This window comes from Gorilla gorilla, chromosome 16, assembly GCF_029281585.2.
Source record: "Gorilla gorilla gorilla isolate KB3781 chromosome 16, NHGRI_mGorGor1-v2.1_pri, whole genome shotgun sequence".
Classification (NCBI taxonomy): domain Eukaryota; kingdom Metazoa; phylum Chordata; class Mammalia; order Primates; family Hominidae; genus Gorilla; species Gorilla gorilla.
The window spans coordinates 34,547,350-34,561,047 of NC_073240.2; the positions used below are offsets into that span (position 1 = coordinate 34,547,350).

Here is a 13,698-nt window from a genome sequence, read left to right on the forward strand (position 1 = left end):
TGAGCCTAGGTATGTTGAGAGAAAAGGAACAGAGGTCACATTGAAGCTTAGAGATTTGAGGGTAGAGAGAAAGTAATAAGGATGTCAGAAGAAGCAAAATGGTTTGAGATGGAAGGTAATAAGCTTGGCTTGGGTCACATCATATTGATTTTTCTGTGTACATTACCCATATAGAGATACCCCTAATTGAATTTGTAGGATAGAAATCAATCAATCAACAGATTAGAACTAAGTAGATTTGCAGTCCATTGGTAGCTCAAATGCTTCACAGTAGGTTGCCACAGGCAAAGGCATGAAAAAGCAAAATGTGGAGAGTATGAAAAAGAAAAATGAGAATATTTCTGAATACTTAGGAGGAGGAATAGTGGCTCAATCACAACAGAACGTTACAGAAGAGTTTGGAGTAGAGAATGGAGTAACTTGGGTTCAAATTTGGCTCTATCATTTACTAGTTGTGTGAATTTAAGCAAGTTAGTCAAAATACCTAACCTCAGTGCTTTTTTATGTGTAAAACAGAGATGATAATAATGTATGCCTCACAGAGTTGTGAGGCTTAAATGAAATAATCCATGGAAAACTTAGATCAGCCCAGTGCCACAAACCTTATAAACTTGTAGTTATGATAGTTGTTGTTCATGATCTTTACGAGAGTGGTAGGGCATTTGAAATGGGAAAACTGTAATAAACAGATTTCTTTGGGATCTCAAAGCCCTTTATAAGTCCTTATGTCTAAAAGGTGATTCAAAAGGACTTTCTGAATACCTTTGTGAACTCTGCTCAGCAATGTAAGATAAAAGTGATATAAGGAATCATGGCAGATGATGGAAGTATTCATGGTGGATGATGGTAGATGATGGTGGGTGGTGGTATATGATTATGGTGGGTGATGGGGTGTTCATGGTGGGTAATGGTGAGTGGTAGTGGGAGTTGTGATAGTGGGTGATGAATGGTGATGATGCTAGTGATAGTGGAATATGATAGTTGGTCAGTGGTTATAGTGAGTTGTAGGGTGATTGAGGTGGGTGGTGGTTAGTGAAGGTAGGCATGGTGATGGTGGTGGGTGATGATGATGGTGATGATGGGATATGATGGTTGGGTGGTGCATGGTCATATAGGGGGGTTATAAGGGTGAGTGTGGTGAATGATGGTGAGTGATGATGGGGGTGGTGAGGGTTGTGGTGAGGATGATAACAGCTAACACTTATTGAGCATTTACCATGTGCCAGGCACTGTTCAAAACATTTTTACATATATTAACTTAAATTATACGGCAATCCAATGAGGGAAGCATCTTAGTCTGTTCAGGCTGCCATAACAAAATACCATAGACAAGGTAGCTTATAAACAACGTAAATTTATCTCTTACACTTCTGAAAGCTGGGAAGTCCAGGATCAAGGTGCTGGCAGATTCAGTGTCTGGTGAGGTTTCCTGGTTCATAGATGGTGCCTTCTCACTTTGTTCTCACATGGTGGAAGAGGCAAGGCAGCTCTCTGGGGCCTCTTTTGTAATGGCACAAATCCCATTCATGAGGGCTCTGCCCTTATGACTTAATTACCCACCAAAAGCCCTACTGCCTAATATCGTCACCTGGACAGTTAGGATTTCAACATGAATTTTGGAGGGTGGGGGGGACACAAATATTCAGACCATAGCAAGTGGATACAGTTATCTTCATATTGTAGATGAAGACCCTGAAGCTTAGATTAAATACCTTGCCCAGAGTCTCGTAGGTAGTAGAAAGTAAAGCCAGAAATTGAATCAAGCAGTTTGACTCCAGAGGCCACAGTTTATGAACCATTGTGCACTGTTGTCTTCCTGTCTCCCTAATCAACAAGGAGAAACAACATTTTCTCCTTTGAGCTTGTCAAAAATTGTGGTATTATTTAATCACTGTTTGGTGCTAATTTTAAAAATTTTAAGCCATATCAAAAGCTTTTAATATATCAAAATAATGGAATTAGAAAACTCTAACATTAATTTACTGTTATTTCTTAATGTTTGTAGTAAATCTTCTTAAATATTTGTCTTTAAGAAAATGTTTTAAGGCATTTAATTTGCTTCACTTTATTTTTATTAGCTGTTGAGAAGCCTTGGGTTGTGTTTAACTCTGGAAGTAATGAAGTCGTTAAGCTTCTATTTTCCCGGCAGTTGCAGGCACTGTAGCCAGGCTAAGCACAGATGTGTTTGGGTGTCTGTGATTAATCCCTTCCTATTGTAGATTCTGAGAAGGAAAAGGTTTCCTATCAATCCACAAGAAAAAGGGAAAAGTTATTCTGTGTTTTCTTAGAGTCCTTGGAGAGTTACAGCGATATCTTCCCCAGACTACAAACTTAGTTTAAGGAACATAATATCTCCTAGCTTTGCTGAATCTGCTTTACTAGGTAGATTTATTATCAGTGGCCATAACTTGGACATCCATCATGTGACATGTGAAGAGTCTATGAGGGGCTGTGAAACGTGATGCTCTAGAAGTCCTGCCCAGAAGTCACTTCCTACAACTCAAAGCAGGAAACAGAGAAAACCCAAGTAGAGTGATCAGAAACATGTATGGAGTAATTACTAAAAACTTTGTAATCAACCACACCTACCTACATAGTGACACATGAGACATTGGCATGCCAAAATGATGGTGTTTATTGGAATCTGGTAGAATTAGTCAAGGAATGCATGAGGAAGAAGGCAAGTGTTGAATAACATCTTGAAATAAATGGATATAGTTTAACAAAGTCCTAAAGGGAGAGCATATGGATAGACTGTTGTGCTGGGAGACATACATCTTTTAGGGTTGAGAGTACAAAGTGTCATCTTAGCTTTGAAGGGCATATAAGGTGTAGACACTTAAGAATCATCTGGTTTATTTCTGCCCTTGTATTCATGTTTTTAGAGTCAGAAAGGGCATGTTAACCATTCTTCAGTGTGATTGGTACTAGACTAGGCATGGTTAGGACTAAATGTGTGACACATAGTTTTGTTCTCAAATTTATAAAACAGTTGAAAAGATTCAGCAAGCTCTTTAAAAATTAACCAATGGCAAAAGATTTAAATAACAGTTTAAGACAAATAGGAACAACATCGCAATGTTGTACTCAGGAGATACATCATGCTAGAGTGATGAGAAGGTAGAATATAAGGTACATTTGAGATATGGCTAGTTGCAGCTGGATTCTTAACATCTGTGTTACACCTTTGTACTAGCTGTAAGGTATCTTAGTCCATTTATACTGCAGCAACAAAATACCTGAGACTGGATAATTTATAAAGACAGAAATTTATTTCTCACAGCTCTGAAGACTGGGAAGTTCAAGAACAAGGCACCAGTAAGATTGATGTCTGGGAGGGCTGCTGTCTGCTTCCAAGATAGTACCATGTTGCTGCATCCTCTGGAGAGGAGGAACACTGTGTCCTCACATGGCAGAATCAATTGAAGGGCAAGAGAACATCCCTTCAATTTTAATCCCATTTATAAGGGTACTAATCCCACTCATGTGGGCAGAGATCCTTATAACTTAATCACCTCCCAAAGGCCACACTTCCTAATACTGTTTCATATGGTTTGGATGTTGTCTTCTCTGAATCTGATGTTGAATTCTCATCCCGAATGTTGGAGGTGGAGCCTGGTGGGACGTGTTTGGATCATAGGGGCAGATGCCTCTTGGCTTGGTGCTGTCCTCACACTAGTGAGTTCTCATAAGCTCTGGTTGCTTAAGTGTGTGGTACCTTCCTCCCACTCTTTCTTTCGTTCTCTGAGACACCTGCTCCCCCTTCACCTTCTGCTATGAATAAAAGTTTCCCAAGGCCTCACCAGAAACCAAGCAGTTGCTGGCACCCTGTTTCCTGTACAGCCTGCAGAACCAATGAGCCAATTAAACCTCTTTTCTTTATAAATTACTCAGCCTCAGGTATTTTTTTATGGCAATGCAAGAATGGCCTAACACACTGTTGCATTAGGGATTAAGTTTCAACATAAATTTCGGAGGAGGCACCATCATTCAAACCGTAGTATAAAGCGTGTACAGTCTTGCATACCCTACCTTCTTTGTTCTCCCACTGGACTCCCTGGAATCTTTGTACCTGAGAAAAGGAAAGGAAATCTATCAGATAGGTAAAGGGCTTCTAGTGACAGAAGCAAGCAAATGTGCCTCCATCTGTAAAAATTCAAAGTGAAACAGCATCAAAGTCCAGAAATAAGCAGACAGTCAAAACAGTACCAGTAATAGAAAACAAATTCCTCAAATAAAGAAGCCAATGGCAAACCTAGGCCCAGAGCACCAAAATGAGGAAAGCTGGCTGGGGTGAAAGGATGTCAGCTACATTCTTTTCACCCTAAGTGAATTTCTCAGCAGCTTGCCTCCAAGGCCCCTGTGGGATTCCAATGAATCCCACAGTTATCACTGAGTGTCTTGGCAGTGGACTCAAAAGTCCAGAACCTACTTAATACACGTATGTGGATTTCATCAACCATTTCATTGATAAGAGTAGTAAATGAAGCCTGATACTTCAATAAAACTAGAATTAAGCTGAATGAAACAAAAAAAAATCCACTTCATCAACATTATTCACACAAAATGGCAGTATTATGATCCTTGTGCTTATCAAAGGCTGATTTTCATCATCTTATTGAGAATGCCCATATTTTGTCAGAGCACACCTCAATTCTGACTTCAGGTTTCTATTGCATTCAAGTTTTATTTGGCATATTTCATGAGAAAGCTACATAGACCCAAACTCTAGACACATGGGCAAAATCTTAGCACAATTCTGTGATTAAATACTGGCCTTCAGAATATCTGGGCTACTACTGCACCATCCACCCTGCATGGTTTCATGGCTTTGAATTCCACGTGTACACTGATGATCCCCAGATGTACTTTGCCAGCTTTGTCCTCTTCCCTGAGCCCCAGACTTGTATATCTTGGTTATTTACCTGGTATTTCTACTTGGAGGTTTAATACGCATCTTAAATTTTGTACATCTTAAAGCTGAGTGTGTAATTACCACCCAAAACCTGTTCTTCCCCGAGGATTCTCCATCTCCTTAACTAGCTCCACCAACTTTTCAGATACTCAGACTAAGTCTAGACAGCATCCTTGAATCAACTTTTTTCCTTATTCCCACATCCAGTCCATCACCAAGTTCTGTTGATTCAGCATCTAAAAGATATCTGAAATCTATCTTCTCTCCATCTCCACTGGCCACTTTCTACTCCAAGTTGTTATTATCTTATACCTGGGCCACTCTAAGTTGTGTAGGAGGAACTGAATTCCCTCCTTCTACTCTCTTATATTGGCCTGCATCTGCTACATAATAACTTCGTAATCTCAAAGGCATAAAATAATAAGCATTTATTTCTTACATATCTGCAAGGTGGTGGGAAAGCTCTGCTGCAGGTCCACAGGTCTGCTGGGGTGGCTCTGTTCCACTAGTCTCATTCTGGAGTTCAGGCTTGACTGTCCTGGTTACTGCTTGTCTGCTGTCTCTAGATCAGTTACTAGCATGTAGTGTGGACTCAATGGATAGTTGAATTCATTAGTAAATGGGCAAACAATTCCTGGTTTGCTCTCTGTGCTATCACAGTGGCTCTTAGACACATCTCCAGTCCATCCCTTCCCAGGCTGGAAGGCCCTAAAAAGAAGATGGTATGTCCTTACTATTTGGAATCACTTAGTTCATACAAGTTGCCTGGCACCCTATCAAAGATGGCATTTAGCAAATAGAGGTGTTGGATCCTGGCCATTACCCTGTCCCTGTGATTCTCTAAATTAATTAAATGAGTGTCAGTACATTCATTCATGCTGGAGCCCCGTGTTCTCTCTTACTGAGGTGGGACTTGATTGGGAATATGTTTCTTTTCTTTAGGACTAATTGAAACCTGAGGTAGTAGATGATGCAGGCTCTTGTAAACAGAGGCTGATAATTGCCTGGGATAATGGAACAATGGGTAGCCACCTTTGGTTTTCCATCCAGTCATTCCAAGTCTCTGCCTTGAGTCTCAATGAAGTCTATTGACTTATTGAAGAAATATATTTTTTGAATGTTTGTGATATGCCAGATGTTAGCAAGACCCTTGAGCACACAGTGTTAGATAATTCAGACACAAGGCCCTGTTCTTATGGCATGTACAGTCTAATGGGGAAAGCAGGCACAAAGGAAGAGGACAGGGTGTTTGAGAGGAACAGGTCCTCTGGGGTTCCCATGTTTAAGCTCCTCCTGAAGGATGAAATGGAGTTACCTAAGTTGAGGGTTTACATCAAAAGAATGGGAAGAAAAACAGTCTTCCAGACAATGGAACTTTAAAACGGGAACTAGAGTTAGAACACAGAGAGTGAGAAAAGTGATGGGCTGAAGGTTAAATAATTATTTCCCTGCTAACTGTCCCTGTGGTGAGTATGACTGTTTTACCAGAGTAAAATGGGGAGAATCATTTCCATTTCCATCCAACTATTCAGGAACATCGAAAAGAAAACAGTAACATGAAGACAGTGTTGAAGCCTTTGAAGAAAGGCACTGTGAACATTCATGCTGTTATTAAGCTCATTATTCATATTAGAACTCAAGCAGAAAGCATTGTTGCAAGCCCTTGGGCAAAACTAGTTTACCTCAAGTCTCTCTCTCTCCCCCTTGAAAAATGCCCTCAAGGTCAATATCTAGCTTTACCACAATGGATTTGGTTAACAGTGAAGCTTGCTGAGCTACAGGTAATTAGGAAGAGACTGTCTCTCCCTCCTAATCATGCCATCCTCTTTGCCTTGGGAAGCCTTGGGAAATTCTTTTACTTGGTCCCCTGTCTAATTAGCAGCAATGGTTGCACTTCAGCTCCTTCGTCTTAGAGCGTGCTCTGCATTCTCCACAGATGTCCACAATTCGGTAATCAAGGGCCGGCTTCCTGGGTCACTTGCACGAGCCGACCCAATTAGTTCAGTTCTGAAGGCCTGAGACTCATAAAATAAGGTTAATTGGGCAAATGAATTTCAATCGCAAGCTCAACGTAGAACTCACAGTCTGATTTTTCAACTTCTGCATATTGTGGTTTTATATCCCACCAACTTCGTGATGCCAATCACTGTGGGAAAGGCTAAGTTGAATTCAACATGCTGGTAAAATCGGTGGCTGACCCACAAGCATTTCCACCAGGTAACTGAAAGAATTATAGTATTCAAATAAGCTTGATTAACAGAGTTGGGTTTTTTCCTCCTTTTTTTATATTTAAAATTTCAACGTTTTAGCTTTATTATTCTTGTAGTGAGAAATTACAACTGAGAGGGCTGATGTATGTGCTACCTGATAAGTACTGGAGGCCAAAACCATTCGAAAGTAGTGAACTGTGAGATACATCCATGTCTGAGACCACTGGCTTTTAAAAATGTAGATTCTCCTGGGGCTTTTCTGTAAGTATCCCTCCTGTGAGTAAACTATATTAGGTATAAATGGTAGGTTCAACTGATAGGAGAGCATGGGCATAGCACTTGACATCATACCCTTCTCTGGTCTTCTACAAACTGTACAATGTCTTTCAACCTCTCCTTGGTTTCTCTTTTTCCAGAATATGTTGATTCTTTCCACCATCCCATTATTATGATAATTTTACCCTTTTAGTATCTCCTGAGAATTTTCTTCACATGGATTCTGGTTTAATAAAAACTGATTGTCTTTTGGTGTGTGATACATTGGATAGAACTTGAAGACAAACTTCTTTACAAAAATTTTAGACTCTTGAAGGATTGAGCTATAAAACAATGAATGGAAGCTGATTAGCTGTTTAAATTCAGTCTAATAAATTTTTTTCTGGATTGAGCTACACAACTCTAAAACTTAGAGTGGTACATGCTTACAATCTTGGATTTTGCCCACAGTGCAAAAGCTTGAGTGATAAAAGAGGATGTCAGCAAGCCAAGCTCTAGGACTGGACTACACCTGTGGTCTGAGGTAGACTCTTCAGGGCTGTGAGACACATTCGGTATGTTCAAGATTGAGTTTGGTGTGAGAGGTGAGCCTGAGTTAATTACAAGCATTCGGACAGCAAGCTCAGCTGCCACCCCACCCCATCCCCATTCCTCTGAGCATCATGGGAGAAATCTCTGCATCTGAGTTAGACTAATAGAGTCACTCTAAAACTAGATGGAGCATGCATATCTGAAAAGGGGAAAGATCCGGTGAGATTGTGCAGTGTGTGTATTCACACAGTGATGAGCTAAAGAGCTGGAACAAGAAGATTTTCTGGGTTCTCATTCAGATGCTCTGCCAGGGTGTGGTGGCTCACGCCTGTAATCCCAGCACTTTGGGAGGCCAAGGCAGGAGGATTGCTTGAGTCCAGGAGTTTGAGGCCAGCCTGGGCAACATGGTGAAACCCTGTATTTACAAAAAAGTACAACAACAACAACAAAAATTAGCCAGTTGTGGTAGTATGTGCCTGTAGTCTCAGCTACTCAAGAGGCCAAGGTGGGAGGATCACTTGAACCCTAGAGGGTGAGGCTGCATTGAGCTGAGATCATGCCACTGTACTCCAGCCTGGGTGACAGAGCCAGACCCTGTCTCTTAAAAAAAAAAATGCTTTACTCGCAACACTTCTAAGTTGATTCATAAAATGTTGTATTAAATAGAACGTAAACTGCTAAAATTGTTTCAAAATATGTCTATAAATTCTTTGATGCTCCTCCCTCCAAAATACAGAGCCTAATTCTCTCTTTACATGTAAGCTGGACTTAGTGACTCACTTCTAATGAATAGGATATGACTAAGTAACAATAAGTGACCAGGTTATTAAAGGCAGCTTGGCTTCCGCTTTACTGTCCTTCTGGATAAGTTGTTCTGTGGGAAGCCAGCTGCCACATCATGAGAACACTCAAGCAGCCCTATGGGGAGGTCAACATGGTGAGAAACTGAGGCCTCCACCCAATATCCAGTATGCAACTGAGGCCTGTTGCCAACAGCTGTGTGAGTGAATGTGGAAACTGATGCTCCGGTCCCAGACAGGCCTTCGGAAGACGGCAGCTGCCACCTCATGGGAGATCCCAAGGCAGGACCACCTAGCTTAGCCACTTCAAAATCCCTGACCGATACAAATACTGTGAGATAACAAACATTTATTGTTCTAGCCTGCCAATATTTTGAGGGAATTTTTTGCACGAGAATAAATAATACAACAGCTTATCACATTGTAACCTCGATTATCTCTCAGTTCTCCAAGAAATACCTAGGGTATTTCTGTAGAAAAATTTTTCTTCAAACTTCCAGTACATAACATCAAAGTCTTGCCTTTGAGTACTGGGTTCAGGAATAAATTCTCAGACACAAATGAGGTACCTCTTATGATTTTGTAGAGTTTTTCTTTAGGCTTTAGCTAACACAACGTGAAAAAAAGTCTTGCCCTTGAGTCTTGGCTCAGAGATGAATTCTCAGATACAAATTAGGATTTCATCTGAGACAGGGTTTTTTTTTTTTATTAAGTTGTTCGAACAAGCTACCAACCCACTTTTGAATATATGTATTGGCTCTAAGAAAGAATGGCTATCCCTAAGTGTCCAGTTCTACCACTTAATCACTTTATCAGGAAATAAGACCCTATCTTCATTATCTATGGTTCATCCAAAAACAAATGCCACAGAATACAATTCTCTAACCTCTGCCTTCCCACAGAGCAAGTTTAGGAATAACCACTAAAACTTTACCAAGCAGATTCTTCATCTGGATACATGATTCCAGAAATGACCTGAAGTCCCTCCATACAAACCTGGCTGTCCTAGGTTAGGTATTAGACTCTGTGAGAGTATTAGGGTGACAGAGTCAGAAGCTGATATGTCACTTCCCCAAATGTTAATTGAAGCACACCAGCTCGAGTAACCATCTTCCTTCCTTTCAAGGAAGGAAGCAGATTTGCATGCCCTCATTGAGGTAATCAAGATGTAAAGTCCTTCTGTTCTCTAAGTCACTTGTGAATGAATCAGTATTCCATGGTAGACTCAGTAGTTTATTAACTGCCCTCTGAGGACCTAAATATATGGAAATAATCTCTACAGTACAAAATCCTGAGCCGAAGAGTAAAAACCTGCTGTGTAATGGTGGATCTTAATACTTTAAATAAACAGATCCTGACCCAATTTATGAAAGCTACCTTTTTCTCCATCAATGTCAACTCCTAATCTCAAGAGTAGATGAGGCTGGTTCAAGTGCAGTGAGTGGGGTTTATAACTAACTGACCACAATCAGTTACAGATGTCTTAGTTCCTTCTCCACTCCCACTGCCCACTTGACTGACCTAAACCAAAAACAGAGTAGGTGATAAGCTGAACAAAATACTTTTCTCCCAGCCTCATCAACTAGAAATAAATTCTGGGGTTGTCCTTTTCATTGAGAAGGAAACAGTGCCTGTCTTCCTTAGGTGAGAGTGTGGAAGAAAACGCCAGCGTTGTGGTCAAGCTGCTCATCAGACGCCCAGAGTGCTTCGGCCCGGCCCTGCGGGGTGAGGGGGGAAACGGGCTCTTGGCGGCCATGCAGGGTGCCATTAAGATCTCTGAGAACCCAGCGCTCGACCTCCCCTCTCAAGGATACAAAAGAGAAGTGTAAGTGAATGGAATTCCCTTCCGGCACAGATACAGTTGGTGAGCTCTCAGATATTATTGGTATACGGATGATTTAGGAGGTAATAGAGAAAGCACACGTTCTTAACAGTTACAGCTAAAACATTTACCCTTCATCAAGAACAGTGTTGTCTTAACTCTCCCAGTAAGGCTAGCGATCAGCATCACCTTCACCCCCTTCCATTTTCTCTACTCTGCTCAGCGCAGCTGGAAATCACAAAGTGGGCAAACTCTTGGCCTCCCTATAGTATCACCATGGGGTAGGAAGCTAAAGGTCTGGACCACGGTTGTACTCCTTGTCTAACTTCAGCATGTTTCCTTCAGTATTTTGTCCCACGGTGTCTCGTCCCATACCTCATTTGTAAAAACAGATAGTGCCTCCACTTCCTCTTCTGAAAGCATGAGGACTAATTAAGAAAGTGTTTTGATTTGACTTCTAAAAATAAATAAATAAAAAAACAAGCTGCAAACTGTGAAAAGTCACAGCACTGTAATGTTGTTATTTAAATGTTAAGGATACAGTTGGTAGATTATCTGATTGTCTTACTTTCCCTTTATCAAGTCTCATGATCATGTCCCTTTCTTTATCACAGCCTTTAGATTAGACCGTAGAATCTAGAGAGTGGGCATAACCCAGCAGCAGAAACTCTTTAGACAGTTGGCTTTTTTCTTTGTCATCAGACCTGGTAGAGCTGGAAAGGACCCTACACATACGCTTTCGCCACTTCCTCAAGCAACATGAGAAAAAAACTGAGGCCCAAGGTCATATAGCTTATTAGCAACAGAGCCAGGACAGGGACTGAGCCCTCCTGACTTCTGGTCCAATGTGCGTTCCATGTATCTTCCCCTCACAGAGAGGAAAAGGGAATGAATGGTTGGTAGGAGTTATGGTCTGATGATCAGCTCATGTCGGTACTCATGCCTTAAGATTCATGGAATCCTGTGAATGTCATGGACAAAAATTTGGGTTCCTTGAGCTTAATGAATGAAACCACTTTGTCAACTTCTAGAGGAAGATGAGGTTCCAAGGGAAAGGATGTATGACATGCAAGAAGAGCAGAGTGCTTCCATATCAAGCAGCTTATGTCTCGCAGCGTGGCAGTGCCTGCCAACCTTCCTCACACCTCCCCTCTGTTGGTTCTCTCAGCAGCACGGAAGACGATGAAGAGGAAGAAGAAATCGTGCATATGGGCAATGCAATCATGTCATTTTATTCGGCCCTTATAGATCTACTGGGCCGCTGTGCTCCTGAAATGCACGTAAGTGATAGAGCTTCCAGAGAACAGCTTTGAGAAACCTACGCCAAGAACACTATAGATTTCCTGAACCTCATTTCTTCCTCTGTCTCTGTCATTTGCTAACATGCCTTTTTCTAGGTCCCTTTTAGCTAGTTTCAAAAGTAGTTTCCACCTCTGATACATGACTCTGCTGCTTTCTAGGGAGGGACTGCCGGGCAGATACCTGTCTTGTGTGATTTCTCTGTGGCACTAGTTGAGCATGTCCTCTGCACAGTTTATTTCAAAAGCCTCCCATTTGACATGCCTCAATTTGGTCAAAATGGGAGCAACTTGATTCTGGAGCATGGCCATCAGGATGCTCCATGTAGAAGATCCCTTTCCTGATGACTGTGGCGTTAGGCCCCAGGAAGGCAGACTCTTCCTGTGGTTGGTGTTTGAATTTTTCCCCCAGAGGTAGAGTTTGCAAACATCACAAAAGGATGGTTCTGTTCTATGAGATGTCTTCTCAGACTTCTAGTTTTGAACTAGAAAGTATGTTCTTTTCTTTTTTCACCTCTACTGAGGGCTGAAAGAATAAGCCTTATTTCATATAAGGTGTGACATCATAAGAGAGGAAATAGCTGCTTTTCCTATGAAAAGCAACTCTAAATCTTGATAAGGGAGGCTGATCTGAATTCCTAGGATTCCAATTCCTACTATGATAAAGGACCCTTACCCACTTAGGCCTGTTTTTCCATTTCTGTGCCTTTAAGCAAATGCAGGAAACCTGGAAGGGAGCCCAGAAAACACTAGGGTGTTCTACAGTCTTGGCGGGGGTGGGGAGGGTCAGAGACCCCTGTGTGTTCACACTCTAGCTTTCCTGATCACCTCTCATCACATCAGAAAGCAGGTTATAGTTTGCTGCTTCTCAAGAAGGCGGCATGGGATAGCTCAGTCACCAGAGCCCCATCTGCAGTGCCCCATTCTTCCTTCCTTACTGCCTCTCTGCTCCAACACCTTACACACACACACACACACACACACACACATCCCTTCTTAGGACCCCTCCTGTGGGTCCTGCCCTATCAGTGGTGAGGGAAGGATGCCGTCATCACCAACCACCTCTTCTCTGCCCTTGGAGATGGAGGTGGCACCAGGGTGCGTGGGCGGGCCTTCTCCTTTCCCTGGTGGCACCAAGCATCGTATCTCAGCATACCATCCAGCCCACCTGGGGACAGTCTGACCCTATGACATTCAGTTCCCAGCTGAACGCCTGCTACACCCCGCCAGAGACTGCCTGTGCAGGGGGATATGCATGCACACCATTGTACGTGCTGGTTGGCCCATCAGTGTCAGGGTGGATCAGGCTACTCAAGCTGGGATAACTCCGCTGAGCCCCTCAAGTTCTCTCTGACATTCTCTACACCCTTTTTGCCCAGTCGTCATCCCCAGCATTAATCAAACTCTTAGAAATTGAAATTCATAAGCCATTTCTACGTTTAACAGAATTCTAGAGGCCAGGCATGGTGGTTTACGCCTGTGATCCCAGCACTTTGGGAGGCCGAGATGGGCAGATCACGAGGTCAGGAGATCGAGACCATCCTGGCTAACATGATGAAACCCCGTCTCTACTAAAAAAAAAAAAAAAAAAATACAAAAAATTAGCCGGGTGTGGTGGCGGGCGCCTGTAGTCCCAGCTACTCGGGAGGCTGAGGCAGGAGAATTGTGTGAACCTGGGAGGTGGAGCTTGCAGTGAGCCGAGATCACACCACTGCACTCCAGCCCGGGTGACTGAGCAAGACTCCATCCCAGAAAAAAAAAAAAAAACACAGAATTCTAGAGTCTGGCATTGTGGCCACACTGTCAACACTTCTGTCATGGCCACTGAGCGCTTCCGGCAGTACAG

At 42.2% G+C, this 13,698-nt stretch overlaps 1 protein-coding gene across 2 annotated transcripts in view; it reads left to right on the forward strand.

The window, feature by feature from the left end:
- The window catches only part of RYR3 (ryanodine receptor 3), a 580,370-nt gene that overhangs the window by 405,446 nt on the left and 161,226 nt on the right, over positions 1-13,698 (forward strand). For both annotated transcript variants that reach the window (XM_055363234.2, XM_055363233.2), the window contains exons 44-45: positions 10,377-10,557; positions 11,723-11,834. In XM_055363234.2, the coding sequence (XP_055219209.2) occupies positions 10,377-10,557; positions 11,723-11,834 (293 nt within the window). The remainder of the gene's footprint in view (positions 1-10,376; positions 10,558-11,722; positions 11,835-13,698) is intronic.